The 18,926-nt window shown below is 37.8% G+C and overlaps 1 protein-coding gene across 1 annotated transcript in view; it reads left to right on the top strand.

Annotated features, from left to right (window-relative positions):
- lrpprc (leucine-rich pentatricopeptide repeat containing) overlaps positions 1-18,926 on the top strand; it is a 77,886-nt gene that overhangs the window by 3,236 nt on the left and 55,724 nt on the right. Inside the window, exons 8-14 of the mRNA XM_052089939.1 lie at positions 3,955-4,099; positions 4,309-4,466; positions 6,682-6,787; positions 8,726-8,833; positions 16,086-16,204; positions 16,282-16,375; positions 17,145-17,214. Coding sequence (XP_051945899.1) covers positions 3,955-4,099; positions 4,309-4,466; positions 6,682-6,787; positions 8,726-8,833; positions 16,086-16,204; positions 16,282-16,375; positions 17,145-17,214 — 800 coding nt within the window. The remainder of the gene's footprint in view (positions 1-3,954; positions 4,100-4,308; positions 4,467-6,681; positions 6,788-8,725; positions 8,834-16,085; positions 16,205-16,281; positions 16,376-17,144; positions 17,215-18,926) is intronic.

Below are 18,926 nucleotides of genomic sequence, written 5' to 3' on the forward strand. Positions count from 1 at the left end.
AAGATTTGTATTTACACTACAAATGTTTTCACTGGCCTAAAACAAAAAAAAAATATTATTTATTGACTGAATTATAATTTTTATTTTAGTAACCTATACATTTCTCTAAAAAAAAAAAACAACAATTTATGATAAATAATTTTTATAATTTGTTTTAGGTTTACATCCGTAATGTTACTCAATGGTTGCTAGAAATGCTATTTTTAATGCTTCTTTCTCCTGGAAAATTCAGTACAATACCAGCCCTGGTACTTCGGTATCAATACTAACTTGATACTTGTGCAACAAATATATGAAATTGCAGTTATTTTAGACAATAAGTAATTTTTTATGTAAAGTCTTACAGATACAAAAGTCTATATCAAAAGTAAAAGTAGTAAGTATCTGGTGTGGCCTCCAGCTGCATTAAGTACTGCAGTGCATCTGTTCCTCATGGACAGCACCAGATTTGCCAGTTCTTTCTGTGAGATGTTACCCAACACATCCACCAAGGCACTTGCAAGTTCTTGGACATTTCTGGGGGGAATAGCCCTAGCCCGCACCCTCTGATCCAACAGGTCCCAGAGGTGCTCAATGGGATTGAGATCCGGGCTCTTCGCTGGCTATGGCAGAACACTGACATTCCTGTCTTGCAGGAAATCACGCACAGAACGAGCAGTATGACTGGTGGCATTGTCATGCTGGAGGGTCATGTCAGGATGAGCCTGCAGGAAGGGTACCACATGAGGGAGGAGGGTGTCTTCCCTTTAACGCACAGTGTTGGGATTGCCTGCAATGACAACAAGCTCAGTCAGATGATGCTGTGATACACCTCCCCAGACCATGACGGACCCTCCTCCTCCAAATCGATCCCACTCCAGAGTACAGTCCTCGGTGTAACTCATTCCTTCTACAATAAACGCGAGTTTGACCATCACCCCTGTTGAGACACAACCTCGACTCGTTAGTGAAGAGCACTTTTTTGCCAGTCCTGTCTGGTCCAGCGAAGGTGGGTTTGTGCCCATAGGTGACGTTGTTGCTGGTGATGTCTGGCAAGGACCTGCCTTTGAGTAGGCCTACATGCCCTCAGTCCAGCCTCTCTCAGCCTATTGCGGACATTCTGAGCTCTGATGGAGGGATTGTGCGTTCCTGGTGTTACTCCGGCAGTTGCTGTTGCCATCCTGTACCTGTCCCGCAGGTGTGATATTCGGGTGTATGGATCCTGTGCAGATGTTGTTACATGTGGTCTGCCACTGCGAAGATGTGTAGCGCTGTCTTGGGCGTCTCACAGTATGGACATTGAAAGTTATTGCCCTGGCCACATCTGCAGTCCTCATGCCTCCATCCAGCATGCCTAAGGCACGTTCACGCAGATGAGCAGGGACCCCGGGCATCTTTCTATTGGTGTTTTTCACAGTCCGTAGAAAGGTCTCTTTAGTGTCCTAAGTTTTTATAACTTTGACCTTAATTTCCTACAGCCTGTAAGCTGTTAGTTTCTTAACGACCATTCCACATGTGCATGTTCATTAATTTTATATGGTTCATTGAGCAAGCATGGAAAACATTGTTTAAGTCTTTTACAATAAAGTTATTTGAATTTTATAAAATTATCTTTACAGTGTCCTGAAAAAGGGGTGTGTGTGTATATATATATATATATATATATATATATATATATATATATATATATATATATATATATATATATATATATATATATATATATATATATATATATATATTATACACACACCTAAAGGATTATTAGGAACACCTGTTCAATTTCTCATTAATGCAATTATCTAATCAACCAATCACATGGCAGTTGCTTCAATGCATTTAGGGGTGTGGTCCTGGTCAAGACAATCTCCTGAACTCCAAACTGAATGTCAGAATGGGAAAGAAAGGTGATTTAAGCAATTTTGAGCGTGGCATGGTTGTTGGTGCCAGACGGGCCGGTCTGAGTATTTCACAATCTGCTCAGTTACTGGGATTTTCACGCACAACCATATCTAGGGTTTACAAAGAATGGTGTGAAAAGGAAAAACATCCAGTATGCGGCAGTCCTGTGGGCTAAAATGCCTTGTTGATGCTAGAGGTCAGAGGAGAATGGGCCGACTGATTCAAGCTGATAGAAGAGCAACTTTGACTGAAATAACCACTCGTTACAACCGAGGTATGCAGCAAAGCATTTGTGAAGCCACAACACGCACCACCTTGAGGCGGATGGGCTACAACAGCAGAAGACCCCACCGGGTACCACTCATCTCCACTACAAATAGGAAAAAGAGGCTACAATTTGCAAGAGCTCACCAAAATTGGACCGTTGAAGACTGGAAAAATGTTGCCTGGTCTGATGAGTCTCGATTTCTGTTGAGACATTCAGATGGTAGAGTCAGAATTTGGCGTAAACAGAATGAGAACATGGATCCATCATGCCTTGTTACCACTCTGCAGGCTGGTGGTGGTGGTGTAATGCTGTGGGGGATGTTTTCTTGGCACACTTTAGGCCCCTTAGTGCCAATTGGGCATTGTTTAAATGTCACGGCCTACCTGAGCATTGTTTCTGACCATGTCCATCCCTTTATGGCCACCATGTACCCATCCTCTGATGGCTACTTCCAGCAGGATAATGCACCATGTCACAAAGCTCGAATCATTTCAAATTGGTTTCTTGAACATGACAATGAGTTCACTGTACTAAAATGGCCCCCACAGTCACCAGATCTCAACCCAATAGAGCATCTTTGGGATGTGGTGGAACGGGAGCTTCGTGCCCTGGATATGCATCCCACAAATCTCCATCAACTGCAAGATGCTATCCTATCAATATGGGCCAACATTTCTAAAGAATGCTTTCAGCACCTTGTTGAATCAATGCCACGTAGAATTAAGGCAGTTCTGAAGGCGAAAGGGGGTCAAACACAGTATTAGTATGGTGTTCCTAATAATCCTTTAGGTGTGTGTATATATATGTATATATATATATATATATATATATATATATATATATATATATATATATATTACAAAAAATAGATGCACAAAAGAACTTTACGGTATTAATGAAAACATTAAATGAAAACTAAAATATGATTACAGAGGCAAAAAGCTGCCATGGCTGAATCACAACATGCTGATATTCAGTACACTTGCGTATGTGATTTTGCTTACAGATAATACTAAGAATATAACCATTTTATTATTATATTACTGTAAATATAAGTATTATTGCGACTGCTTTGAATATTACAACTTTATACAGTAGTAATATTTTTCTGTCTTAATGTCTTCAATTTCACTCAATCAGTTGAACAGAGCTCTCTCTCAGCAGGACTTTTATTTTGAAAGGTCTTTTGAAGTTATTCCTGTTTGTGAATTGTTCATTATGTCAAGCTTCCTGTGAAACGTGAGCTAAAATCTCCGGCTGCAGTGGGGGAGTTCATTTGAGAGTTCACAGCCGTTTATACTCTACACACTGATCTGTGGCTCTGCAGATGGATACTATTAGACACACTGCATGAAAATCAAGCATTCGTAGTGTGTGCGTGCCTACGTGTTTGTGTGCATGCTGTGCGTCTGTGTGAAGAAGATGACAGGGCAGAGTGGCGACTCATATTCATACTGGGGTGCAGCGCATGTGACTATATTTTTTTTATTAAATGGCATCCAACAGCAAGATGATATCGTACCGTGTTAAATGTTTTGGTATCCTGATATTTTATTAGTACCGGTATACCGCGCAACCCCTAATACGTTGTTAAACAATGCTCAATTGATGGTAACTGGCATTAAACACTTGCACGCTAGCACAGGGCAATTGGGCCATCCTTATTGTTATGCTCTGTTTTTCTTCATTGCACGTTGTATCGGTTATTTTTAAGAATCATAACATAATCAGAGTTTTTTTGCATATTGTACTTTTTAGTATCTGCAAGTAAAGCTCTCTGTAATCATATTTTGCCTCCTGTCTAGACTCTAGAGACAGTGGAAAATGCTGACATCCATCTTATGGACAGAGATTTGATGCAGGTGATTTTCAGTTTGACTAAGGCCGGCCACCAGCAGTACGTGCCTGAGATTGTGGAGCGCATGCGTCATGAGAGAGGATATGTACCAGGTGAGCCCACTCAAACCACTGTTATGTTAGAATGCCAAACCTTTAGCTTTGAATTTAGCCCTAAGCACTTACTGCGAGCTATAATGCTCCCCTATGTATTTAAAGAAGAAAAAGATCAGATTTTAGGCATTTTGAATATGAATGATTAATTTGGTTTTCTATCTTGAAACTAACACAAACCTCTACCCATGTTGTATCTATTTGCTCAGATGCTATGAACCTCTGCTTGAGTCTGATTACCCAGGGACATGAAGATACAGCATTTTCCGTGCTGAAGAGCTTTACCGGCCTGCAAGTAGAGTCACAGACCAGTGATTCTCCAGACTTAGGAAATTTCTTTCTTCGCCATTGCGTCAATATGGACAAGGTAAGGAAAAACAACCCAGTATCTTAACAAGTGCATATCAAGAGTGCTAGTAATTAGGAATGTCCGAGCCTAGTCGACTAAAGAGTTCTGATGCCGCTAGTCGACTCTGGAATTACTAGTTGGTTAATTTTTTTTTTTCCCATTTAAACTGTTCAACATTTTTACACATTTACGTTTGGCTGCGCGTGCGGAAAGATGTTCTCTCGCTAGACAAGAAAACTCTGCAAAGTAGCTGTGAAATCACTTTAGTGGTGATGCGGGAAGAGGATTTTCGAAACGTTGGGCTACAAGTCACTATGAATGTTTTCACATTTGAGTCTTCTTTAAATCGGTGTTATTTTCCCACTGAGGCTTTTCAATTGCAGGATATCTGCTCTTATATATTTTGCTCATCAAAACATTTATGCTTTTGAGTAAGTAGCCTAGAAAATTACTCTTTTAGGCAAGGAATGCCATTTTTTTTATAAATCTGCTGTGAAGGCTATTTTCAACAAGTGCAGACTGCTTAACGGGTTAAACGATCTTTTATTCTGTGTGCATGTCATGTTTAGAATACATTAGGTTTATTGTAGACTACAGCACAGGCCTAATTGTTCTATTCTAGCCACCTTTTTCCTGGGGGTCTTTCTGGGGAAAAAAATGTGTGCCATTCTATAACATTACCTAGCTCTGGCTACAGTCCTTTTAGACCCTGTTACAGCTGCTAATAAGATATGTTTTGGATAGTCCAATTGCAAATGGTCAGCGCTAAATATAGTTGTACACGGGGTGCAAAATATTTTTTGATTGGATCACAAAAACACATACAGAGGTAGTCAAAAACCACATCGCATTTGAGGTTAAAACTGCATCCTGATGCGTCCCGGACAGCAGCAAAGCACCACTTCCCAGTCAATCACCCGCCGAACAATTGTTTAAACTTTCGTGTGGATTTAAAAGAAAATAACCGTTCTATCGGAAAACTTGAAAAAGCGATTACATACCCAAGTATGAGATTTCACAGAGTCACAAGATGGCAAGCACACTCATCTGAAGCTGAACTAACACCGGTACTCCACTAAAACAACCAATAATTTTGCTCAAAATGTTGTGTTTGTGCTTATATTAAATCTCAACTGCATCTGGGAGAAACAGCGTGGCGGTTTTGTGTGCACTTTGTCTGACTTTTTTGCAGTTTATTATCGTTCAGTAACACACTGTTATGGTCATTGATATACGTCCTCACGAAATCATACACGCTTTCCTCAAAATCCCAATTTAGCAATGACAGAATGAACGGATGTTCGCTGCAACAGCTGTTAACTTTCAACGGAAGTAACGCCCATATCTCTCGCTAAGCATCACAGGATGTAGGAAAAAGGTGGATGGCTATTTTTTTTACATCGTCACTGTAATTGATTAGCGTTCTTTAAAGAACGGCTGTCATATTAGATGATGCACTTTATGGCTAATGCATGACCGCACGTAGTGAAATACATGCAGCATCTTGGCGCATTTTTTCTCTCTCGTATATTTGACTTGCCTGTTAATTATTTTCAAAAAAGTCCTGACTGTTTTAATGTGTTAAGTAACTTTTTTACTTGGTGAATTCTGTTTAGAACAGGCTGAATTAGGGTTGCTCTATTGTTCCTGCACTATTCATTCAATTGTTTTCAATAAATAAAACTGTTTTCGCTGAAGGTGTTCTGTTCTTTATTTAATGTACAATTATGATATGCATGATTAGCAATTCGCAGTTAAATGCCCCTTTTCAGTGGAATTGTGTTCAGATTTGGAATAGATTAAGTCTTTTAAATAGGTCTGATAAACGCAATTTTATGACTTCTGATGGTTGGTTTCTTTTTAGACTAGTCATCTCCAAAATGTTCATTTATATATCATTGAAATTAGTTGTTTCACACATCCCTGATAGTATTGTCTTTGAACTTGTTTGTTTGAGTTACACTATGAACCTGTGAGTGGTGGTGGTGGCGGCGGCGTAGTGGCTAAAGCACAGGGCTGTTAATCAGAAGGTTGTTGGTTCGAACCCCACGGCCACCACCATTGTGCCCTTGAGCAAGGCACTTAACTCCAGGTTGTTCCAGGGGAAATGTCCCTGTAATAATTGCACTGTTAGTCGCTTTGGATAAAAGCATCTGCCAAATGCATAAATGTAAATAAATGTAAATTTATGGCTGCCAAGAGCTTTGTTTATTTTTGTGTTGTTGTCTTGCAGTCTGTGGACAAGATGGCTGGATTTTGCAAAGATCTCAAGGATTCTGGTCTGCACTCTACACCACTGCAGTTCACACTTCAATGTGCTCTGGATGCCAAGAAGACTGGTTAGTACAATGAACTAGATTTTTTTTCTCCAGTTTAAACCACACTGAAAAAACAAACAAAAAAAAAAAAAAGTTTAGAAATCTTTGAATTAAAAATGAAGTCAACCAGCATCAGGACTTTTTGAGTTAAAGGGGAATTCAATCCTAAAAATGTGGTGGTGTAACCCATTTGAAAATAACAAAATGAAATCATAAAAGAAAGAACAACAGCCAAGTTGTCCTTTTATGAATAAAAAGCATGTCAACAATATTTACCCCAAGCGTTTATGGGCAAAAACTGAACTTAACAGAAAATTTCAATATTTTGTAAGTTGGAAAGTCAACAATTTTTGAGTGACTCATTTGCACTTTTGGTCAGTTCCTCACATAAATCTGTTGTGTGACTTTACAAAACATGGAACGTAGCACATGCAGGGCTCCCGCAGATCCTTAAAGAATTCTTACATTCGGTTTTCCAAAATGTAAGGTCATAAGTCTTAAATGATACAACAAAAGACTTTTTATTTTTATTTAAAGAGGTCTTAAATTTGTGGACGCGAAGACAGGAATCATAATATTACAATGTGATTATCAAACTTCAAAGGAATAAGATTTATTTAAATAAACATGTGCTACGCCCTTCAAAGTGAAAATGTGACTGTTGAATTTTCTCCCAGCATGTGGGGGCTTGTGAGTGTTTCCAGCTATTGCAGAGCAGTACACAATCATTTGGCCATATCGGAAATGTATGACAAACTATCACTAAAGATCAACTGTTGATGATGAAGATCTAGTGTTGATGAAATATGACAATGTTTACTTTTAAGTGTTGTTGTAGATCATTGTAGGAGTGCAGGATATATATCCCTTATTTGTTTGAATGAGCAGCTGGAAACAGGGACGTGCAAGCATTTCAAAATAAGAGTTCTGATGTATTTCAAAGTTAAAGTGTCTTTAAAGTTAAAAGTTCCACGCTATTAATCAAATCTATTTTAAAAACTCTGCAGCTACTCTGACATGAGTCATATGGACTACTATTTACGGACCAAGTTATTAACTTTTTTTGGAAAGCGAAGTGTGTTTTAAGGGAGCACATCAGTTTCATCATGAATGAACCAAGAATTGTTACGTTGAGAATACATAGTTGAATAAAATATTTGTAAGATGCACAATTAAAGAATTTGTTTTAATGACAATGTAACAAGGTTAAAATGGGAAAGGAGGCGGCGGGAACCGGCTGAACGGTCAAAATAATATGTAATGAAGATCATTAAGAGTTTAAATTCCCTAATATTTTCCACATCTGTGGGAACCCTGGCCATAATAGTTACAAAAGTAAATTTTTACATTTCCACTTCACAGAAGTTCACAAAATTTCCACAGAAAATCCACTAATTTGACAACCCAGTGCAGTTATTTTGCATTGTTGTCAACTATTAAGGTCAGTAGAGCAATCCAACATCCTGACAAAAATATGAATTAATATTTACATATTTATCATAAATACATGAAATAAGAAAATATTCCTTGTCACGGTATCAAGCCAAACTAGCTGTGATAGTACACTAGTGTCAATGATAAGCAGATTATTCTGCCACAAATGGACTCCTCAGTGTTCAAACTTAGCATGCTAAAAAGCCTGTAAGTTTTACCTTCAAGACTGAACTTGAAAAAGAAATAAAGTTGATCATACTGAATGGTATAAAACTTAACCTTAACGATTTAAAAAAAATAATATAAACTGTTTCTACTTCAGTTTAATAATGTTTTAATATAGTAATAGTTTATCTGACAAAATAATATGGCCCCACTGCCTGAAATAGTTATCATAAGACAGTGGTTCTCTACTGGTGGTTGAGGTGGCTAAGTCTGGCAGAAGTTAGTAAAATGGCTAAGATGGCTTTACAGCTCCTTTTTTTTTGTAGCAGGTGTAAGTATAATGTTGTTCTTTATTTGAAGGTATGGCTGTTGAGCTCATGAGGAGGATGAAGGAGGGAGGTTTGCCTGTCAGACCGCACTATTTCTGGCCCCTTTTTACTCAACACCAGAAAGACAAGAACATCCCTGGTGAGTCTTAAGCAACCGGCCTGATTCTTCTTGATCACTCAGTATTGTGCATGCAGTCAGGATTTATGAGTGTGCACACTGCGTACAGGGAGGCTCTGGCCAGAGAGAAGGCCAGGGCCCTCCACTCTTGGTGTGAGAGTCTGAAATGGTTTAGGCTATGAAACTATATACAGCATTTTTAAGAGTCTAACTGCATCTGTTAGCTCTGTTTCAGAAGTAGTGATTTGTCTACCTAAATAGTATTTTAAAGTAAAATTAAAAGATAATTTTTATTAAAGGATTTGATCCACTGTAAACCCAATAAATTTGCATGAGAAATTAGGAAATCAGCTATATCAAATGTATTAATTTTATAAACTCCATGTGCAAGATAGTAGAACTTTCAGATTTTGATTTGGCACTACTCATGCATGTTAATTGTGCTTAAATTGAAATATTGAGTAAGCTAGTTCATACATTTAGGTGGCACTGAACTTAAAATGACAATGTAATCTCAATTGAAATACTTGAAGTAGAGGGAACCTAATTAAATTAAGTAAACCTGACTAAATTAGATCTGTTAAGGAACTTAAATCTCTTTCCAGTATAAATTAGCTAGTGCAGGAAATACTAGCATGCTGAATGAATGCTAACTGGAAACACTATGCTTTGATTAGCATAGCAATTTCTCAATGAGTAAAGAACATTCTTAACTTGTACTTGTCCTCAACCTAAGCTTAAGCTCCACTCTAAACCAGAAATGTACCCCCCAAAATTCCAACATAACATAAACTCTTCTAAATAACACAATAAAACATTAAACTCTAACAAGTCTCCTGCACAAATACACATTTTCTAACAATTCATTTTCATATTTACTCTACCTGTCGAGTGCCATGCAAACCAAGCTGGGAATAAAAAAATCTCTTGCCCAGTATTGGTTAACCAAAGTAAAAATATGAATTGTCTCCCAACACAAATCGATTAAGTAAAGACGAATGCCCAATAACCATTCATTCTAGATGAGGTCACATTGTATGAATGGATTGTACAACGTTTTGTCAGTGGCAATCCAAGTGTGTGGATATGCTATTTGTGCAATTATTAATGACAAATGTGTTCTCTAACAACAAATGCAGTGTATTGCATAGATTGAGATCTTTTAAGTTCAATTGGACAATTTAAGTTTCTGTAAATCTAAAGAGACAAATTCATTAAACTCAAAACAATAAAACAATTCAGGTAACTTAAAAGATGTCAGTTTCTGAACTCAAAATAAAGAGAAAGTTCTAGATACTCAAGTTTAATTTATTTGAAATAATTTGTATAATTTTTTTCCCTACTGAATTCATTTTGATCATTTGAGCATTGGGGTATACAGTGTTAAATACTGTACCAAAATGGAGTCAGGTAGTTGGAGAGGGGTTGAAAAAGTAAGAGGGATTTGTGACGTCAGACAAAAAAGTCGTTTCAGTCGTTAACCCATTTAAAAATATATATTTTTTTTATATTATGAATATTTAATTTTGTGTAAACAAGCATTGTTTAAAGGGGTCATAACATGAGAAACCAAATTTGCCTTGATCTTTTGGTATATAAGAGGTCTTTGTATCATTAAAACGTCCTGCAAGTTTAATATTTTAAGACGTCCTCCCCATTCTAAACGAATCATTTATTTAATCAAGCTCAAAATACAGCCCGTTCTGGATTCATGGTTAGAAGTGACGTACCAGCGTTTGCATATGACCGCCTCCAGCACAAGATAACTACGCTTTAAGCGCAAGACAACTACGCTCATTTCGTATCGCCGTGCGCCTCACAAGTGTTCAGTCGATGGACAGCGAGCTCTGACAGAGACTACTTGTGCACAGGAAAATTACGATGCCACACAGATGTGCTGTTCCTGGCTGTGGTCAAACAAAACCTCTGAATAAGCTGCAAAGATCCAGACGTCAGGGAAAAATGGATGCAGTTTATTTTTTGCGGACGTCCCAGTCACGGCAGTGTTAACTTAAGCGTTTGTTCTGTACATTTTAAGGATGACTGTTTTGAGAACAAATCTCAATATGATGCTGGCTTTGCCAGAAAACTGTTGCTCAAAGATAAGTCCGTGCCGACTATTCTGGGAACAACGACGACGCAAACTGTAAGTAATCTATTTTAAACTTTAAACTACTTTTTAAAGCGCAATTTCATTCATTATGAATAATCACAGTGTTTTTACTTAGTTTACTTGCATATTGTTCTGGCTGGAGGCGTCAATAATTGATACATAGGCACTGACGTTAGCCAATCATAACAGTGGGCGTTAACACTGAAGTCTTAAATGGAAAACGCCCCCAAAACAGACTGTTTGAATCAGAGGATGAGAAACAGGGTGGGAAAAGGTCATAAATCACTAGATTTTAAAAGTTTTTCTTAAAAAAAAATATATTAATACTATAATTGCACCTAAGGGAACATAATAATACAATAAAAAAAAACCCATGTCATGACCCCTTTAATTGGAATAAATAAGAAAATGTATTGTGCAACACAACACAACAGAGGTTTGGCTGCTCTGATTGAAGGCAGCTGGACTGCAAGGCAGCTCACTGGGTTTCGGAGAGCTTGGATCTTTTTTTGATGTTATACAGTATGCCGTAAATGCTATTCTTGCTCTCTCATAGCCTCTCTCTTTGACACCTCAATTAAATAGAAGTCTGTAAATTTTGATATCAGGTAAACAATTTCTTTTTTTTTTCCTACCTATATTTCTCACTGTATATTAGTTCCAGAGTCAAAATTAATAATGTTCTTAACAAAAGAATATTCTTCCAATTGCATCACACGTGTGATGTGTATGTGTAAAAACAATATCTTTGAGCAATAACCTTCATGAAACATGCAGGATCAATCTCACCCTTGTGTTCCTGTACAGTTTTTTTCTTTTGTTTGTTTGCTCTGTGTTGAATTCTGCACCATGAAGAATGTTTCATGACAGAATTTGTAGTGACTGGTCTCATGTAAATGCGAGCGCTCTGAGGGAATTCACTTTCAATTACGTGCGCCACTGTGCACGGCCATGAAATATTTAGCGCTATGTCACATTCTGTCCACAGGTGTCACCAGCGGGTAGACCCCCCCCCCCCCCATTCTTCCCACTGGTTTTCCATCCATGAGTGCGGAGAGGGGGGAAAAGTTTGCATTTTTATGAGGTGTGGATTTGGGCAGGCAAGTTTGAAAAAGCATATGCTAGCTTTGTCTTGGCAGCCGCAAGCTAACAGTTCTTGTCAGTTTCAAGAAGCGATGCAGCTCATCGCTTGTGACATGGTGTGAGATGAATGCCTCAGTCCTTCACCACAGGCTTTTAGATCTGCATTCTAAGTGCTCTGTGCTCCATTCATATTTTGAACAAATCTGAATATCTTTCTTTTGACATGCACTTGCATTAATTTATTTCAAAGATTTAAACTTTTTTCATTATGTACTATTAAAAAATCTCAGTAACTGCAGGAAGCTCTAAAGCTTTCTGCAATCAACTCTAATATCGCTTTAAGCACGAAAGGAGATGACTGGGAAACATCTCGAGGACTAGATTTGAGAAGTGTTCTGGCCTTGATATAATCCTCTTTCTGGATCTCAGTTGAACAGACACATTTTTCTTTCTGGACTACATAAACAAGACAGGAAGACTCTGTGTCCTTCAGGGCTGGACTGGTAATCGGGCCGACGCACTTTGGGGCCGATCAAGGGCAGACTGGCCATCGGGAGATCCGAGCGGGCTGGTAGGTCGGCCACGAAGCGGGGAAAATGGACTGCCGCATTATGCAGAAAAGGAGCGATTTCCCCCCCCTGAGTTTTATTGTCCTGAGTTTGTCAGATAGTTGTAATAAGATTCTAGCTTAGTGAAGCGCCTTGCTGTCTACTGCCTCCATAGGCAGCTGTCTTCTAACAAAACATCCCAACTGAAGTGGAGCCTCATAAGTGACCAATATTGTCAGCAACGCCGCACAAATGGCACAATGTTACTAATATTATTATTAATGGAATATTATTGTACTCTTACAATTGTTTTTAATACTTTGAGGTTAGCATGTTGCTAAGAGTTTGATACTGCTATAGATATATCAAATGAGGGTTTAAGGGTTATTTTTATCAATACTTTAAAGTTAATTTAATAATAATAATAACAACAATACTAATAAATACAATAATAATAATAAGTGTATTTATAATCTAAATTTTCTCTCACCTCTATAAAAAAATATATTTCCCCACAAAGATCACCTCAATGCATTTCTCAGTGCTGTTTACTCTGTACACTATCTTGCGCTAAAAATTGTGAATGCAGCGACATGAATAGAGCAGAACAAAGGTGTCTCAAAGCACAAACATTTGAAGTTTTTTCCACTTGACACATTGTCTAAAAAATACATCTCTCCTGTGCAAGAACCGGCGCAGTTCTCAAAGTTATCTGTCTAGTGCATGTTTACATAGAAAAACAATTAAAAACAGTGCCTCCTACAAGACGGCATACTTATTATGGTCAAAAATATCTTATAAGTCAGCATTATTTTGCTGCCTACCATTTCAGAACAGCTCTTGCATTGGCCCTACATCTATGATGCTTTAAAATGCTGCCTATGTACTCTGCTCACTAAGTTTTGAAACACAGTAGAAGTCTTTTAAGTTTGTGTTCTCTAAATTCAGTCCACAGACAATTTCAAGGCTTCATGAGTGCAGATGTGGTTTACTCTTAATTTAGACCTAAACATACTCAAGGTTTTCCTCATTGCATGAAATGCCATTTTAGTCTTTAAAATTTTAAAATCTATTTTGCTTTAAAATATACCTTGTTTGGAGATACAGTTTGAACTCTTACCTCTCCCATTTAGACCCCCTCCAGTAAGAGAGACCGCAGTCTTGGTTACTTTGTACACTTGCACTTTTATCATCAAACTCAGTGATGTAGCAAACAGAGATCTGGAAGTCGCCTGAGAATTCATTGAACCAGATTAGTTCCATTAAAGCCCACTCTCATGCATACTTTGAAGTGAATGGAAATGGTAAATCAGTGAGCGGGTTGACTGGCTATCCCTTTTCCATCCCCATCCCCATTCGCATGCTACCTATCGGACTGTGCTGTCTTACCCAACTTTTATGGCTGACAAATGGATCAATGGATTATTTAACAGGAAAACAGGTGTGCTTCTCTCATAAAAATGAAAGAATGAATAGACAGACGGCTCTCAGGCTTCATTGAGGAGAAGGAGTGTCTGGTTGGCAGTTTACATTTGCTTGAAAGCAAAGAGCTACTGAGTTGCAAGAAAGGATGAATGGAGAAGGATGCACAGATGAGAATAAAATAGAGAGATGGATGGATGCAGCCTCCAGGTGCTTTACCTGGCTAATGCTCTAACACACTGGTTGCCGGCAGATCCTGGCACCAGATGCAGGTTTTAATGGCGGATAAAAGCAGCTCTTATCTTTTATTCAGCTGTGTAGGTGTCTCCAGAGCATTGCGATCCTGAGTGCTAAGGACCAAGGTGAAGAGTAAACAGAGCACAAATCACTGGTTCACATATTCCCACACACATACACAAACATTTGTCTTGAGTATGTTGAGAAGACTTATTCCATATGCATGTGCTTGCTCCAGGCAGCAGTGCAAGGCCCTGCTACAGAACTGGGTAAAGGCCTGAATCCTCTTCCTGAAGGTGGTTTTCCTCTGGGTGTTTCCATGTGAGGATATTCTAATTAGCTGAGTGTTTTATTTATTTTATAATGCATACAGGTTGCATGTATTGTCCAGGTTCCATGTATTGTAAACCGCTTTGAGCTTTTAATCATGTTTGCTGGTTTAAAATATCATTGAGTGTAGTATGAAAAGATGATTTGTTGTTCCCAAGTAATTTTATTTTTTTTTTACGCTCTAGATAAATTATGGATTTGAGGTGGGTGTACAAACTTTTACAGTTATTGTTGGGCAGTCAAATTTAGGTATAGACACTTTTAGCAATGTCTATGAGACTTGTTTGGAGAATCAAGCGGATGTGTTGAATAGCCTCAATAGTCTGATAAAGTGTTCTTGTACTATTGCCTTTCATGTTCTAAATACACCACCAGGAATTTGCTGCGCAGTCTTAGGGCGTTTTGAAATCTGAAACTCATAGGATTTGTTCCAAAACAGGGGCTAAAATAGTAACTATGTTGCATTTTCTCATTGGATCGTTTCGCTTTATAGGCAACATTTCAAAACTGACCAAAAGGTGTTCATAACAGTCAAGTGAGCAAACTGATCTGGATATTTTTGTTCTGTTATGGGTTTTATCTCATACATCAGTTAAAATATGTCAATTGGTACAAATGTTCAAGTGTGGTTTGTCATGGTTATAGACTAAAGTTAACTCCAATGATAACCTTTTATAAACATGAAGTTATATCTAGTATAGCCTGCAATTTACAGCATTTAACAGAAGACTAAATTCACATTTTTATTATGAATGACAGTGAACTAATGCTGACCTACAGACTTCTTCTCCAAAAATCAATCAGGTATGCTCTTTGTTATCTTGGAGATATTGGTTGGTTTAATTCATTGGGTCAGATTGCATTCTCACCACAAGTTAACCATTCCAGAGTTTATTTGAAATCAGACCAAGGTGACCTCGTCGAGGTGATATTGGACTGATTGTTTTGGTGTAGATTAGAGTGCAATTGCTGTGTTCATGTATGCCTAAAAAAAAAAACACAACCAAGGGAGAATATGGACCAGGTTCTGAAACAATTGCTCCAGATGACCCAGGTGTAAAAACCCCCTTAAATATCTGTGGGAGGACTTTACTTCACTGAATTTATTCTACTGACCGATGCACTTCTGTGTGCTTGGAAGGGTGCTACAGGGTTCCCGTGATCACGGACAACCTGGCAATATCAGGGATTGTTAAAATTTAATTTCCATGTCTAGAAATGTCATGGAAATTTATAAGATCTTAAGAATTCATGGAAACTTTTTGAGTTATGCTCCACTTTTAAATGAATTAAATGGCTAGAAATTGCCTCTTATTCATAAATCATGAACAACATGGAAAAAATCATGAAATGGTCATGAAAATTCGTTGGTTAAAAGTGTGGGAAATCTGGTACTTGTCTGTCATCTAGGAAAAAATGTATAACTAAAATTCACTGTTTGTATCCATATGGTGTAATGTGAATCTTTTAGGGAATGATTTTGAATGTTATATTTTAATGTCCAAATGCTTGACTAGCATTTTTTTATGTTTTATTACAGGTATTCTGGAAACTCTGAGAGGCATGCAAGAGCTGGATATCCCTGCAGATGTTGAAACTTATACATCTTACATTCTGTCCTGCTTCCCATCAGTAGACTGTGCCCGCACTGCTCTTAAGGTATTCTGCTGTGCATGTGTTTTTTTTGTTCATGTTTTAGTTCTAAAACACCATCAAACTTGGCTTGATAATTGCAGGAGGCTGGCTGTGACTTGAACTCTGATAGCTTGATTGCGGCAGAATTACGAAGCGACGCGTCACATGGAAATCTTTCAGGCCTGCTCTCTCTGAGTAAGCATTAATGTTGGTCAAAACTACCTTCTCTCCCTTTCTATCTATCCATTTTACTCAATTCTATGTATGTATTGTATAAATATATAATTTTTTTTCATGGTCAGACAAACTCTGCAATGGAGAGACTTGTACCTTGTATGATAGCGCTCATCACTAATTGCCCCCCATCAGGGTTACATATACTCAGCGGCACAAACAAGCACACTCTGTTAAGCAGCTACATGCACAGCAGGCCTTTTAAATGATTAGCGAGTGAATGTATAAGAAGCCAGGGAGCGAAGCGTCTCTGACAGAGGTGAATAAGTACAAATGCTGTTGAATTATAGATACCTTCTCCCCTTCACTGTTATGACCCATGCTGGCTCTCTCTTTCTTTCCTCTCTCCATCTGTTTATCCTCCAAGTCTGTTTGTCACCGGGGAGTGGTGTTTAATCCACTCAGTTTTCAGATCTGACATTACTTAATGGGATTAGATGTGAGGTGCTGTGACGATACATGCAGTACACTCTACGAATTTGGGGATGTATTTCCTATTGAAATTGGAAGTTAGGTCGGGACATATTAGAGGGGAACCTTGACTAAAGATGGAAAACTAAAATGCTACAAAAAAATATATGGTCCCTATATAACATTTAAACATAATAGGATTTAGTTTGCACCCTCAAATCAAAGATTGCTTAGCTTGTAATGAAGCTGTATAAACAATGTGAAATACTTTTTCATTTCATTGTGGCATACACTCATTTATTCCTATGACTCCTTGCAGTGTCTTCATCCACTCTCCCAGCCATTGACCTCAGTGCTTTCAGAGCCAGTCTTCTCATTGGATTCAGAGGGTAAGTGTGTTACTGTGTGTGTTACTGTGTGTGTGTGTTACTGTGTGTGTTACTGTGTGTGTTAGGGAAATCTTTTGCCTTTTGGCTAGACAGTCACTCGTTTCTCACCTCATGCATATGGACGCAGTCATCTTCGGGCAGTTACAGCATGTTAAGAATGCAAATAGAGTTTGTGTTCTTCTTATATCTTCTGTGTTGTTTGGGTTCTGTCGGTTCTCTTTGTGATGCTGAAAGACTATTAACTATTCTGCCTCTGGGAAGATGCATGTGCTCACATTGGCCATTAACCCTTAAGGCCATCAGTATCTGTAAAGTTACATTTGTTTTGTGGTTAATTCCTCCAGCCAATCAACTCTTCTCATTAGGGTTTGAAATTGAAAAAGAGAACTGGTTCAGTAAAAAAAAATAAAAAATGAACTGAATGATTTTCATGACTTTTTGGTCCATTTAATGGTTCTCGAATAATCTGACAGTGTTTTCTGTGCTACTATCCAGTCGAGCTGTGACCGAATCTACAAAGTGAAACACCGTGCAACCAATTAATTTTTACGAATGACTATTAGAAGCTAATCTTTTAGTGAATTTAAAACACTTTTTAATCATTTGGATTGGTTAATGAAATAATCTGACCTCCATAGTGAACCACCGTTTATTAATTTCTTCATGAGCCAAGAATTGTTACTATGTTATTTATACATAAAATACTTGATAAGTTTGGTAACATATTTCAATAAATCATTAAATAAATGTATCTTTATAAAATACCACTTTTTTACCAAAAACTTTAGCTACCTGATGTCATATGAACTAACAGTCAGTAACTACACTGATTTAAGAGTCTCAAACCTTAAACCTTATAAAGCCTAGTGTATTATATTTGATACATAATTTTCTAAAGCCTCAACAAGAACAATACTTAAAGAAAAAAAAAATAAACCTATCTCAATATTATTTCATATGTCAGGATTTAAAGGTTTAATATATAGTTAGGAAAATTTATTGGATTGCATTTATGCAGCTCCTCTGCTTCATTAAAAAGTCCTTTTGCAAGAATTGTAAAAATTTTCTTCTGATTTGTTATATCTGTTCTGTTAAAACTTGAAATGACTTCATAATTTGGCACAAACTACTAAGGGCAGTAAATGCAATAAGAATTGCATTCCTAATTTCCAAATAATTCTTCCATTAAAGTTCTTAAAGAATTCTTAATTGAATCGCTAAGCAATTGGAATCATTAAAAGGAATTGGAAATGTTGTTAGAATTATTAGAGTTCTTGCAAAGTATCTCTTGATATTTCATTTATCATTCCTTTTTCTTATTGCATCAACCAGTGCAAACACATATTAGCACAGAATCAATCTCATCATGTACGATAGTTAAGGGCCGAGCTCTGTTTTTATTGCTGATCCAAACGCGGAGACCGAAGGGCAGCAGATGCTGCTGTCCTCTGTATTTAGCAAAGCATTTAGATGTGAAAGCAGAGCAAGGAGGTTGCTGGCAGCGATGGACGTCAGGCTGGTAATTGGGGCTGTCAGAAGGGTAGAGGGGTTTGTCAGGGCCTTGTCTCCTTAGCGACCCGCTCTTGTAATAGTCAAGGTCAGGAGATAATTTAATCTTTAAACAATGTTTAACCTTTTTATCCCTTCTCATCTCCTTGCTTCCTTCCATCAACACAACCTACCAGCACTGCATCATGACTTTGTAATGTGTT

Source organism: Xyrauchen texanus, chromosome 24 (assembly GCF_025860055.1).
Source record: "Xyrauchen texanus isolate HMW12.3.18 chromosome 24, RBS_HiC_50CHRs, whole genome shotgun sequence".
Lineage (NCBI taxonomy): Eukaryota > Metazoa > Chordata > Actinopteri > Cypriniformes > Catostomidae > Xyrauchen > Xyrauchen texanus.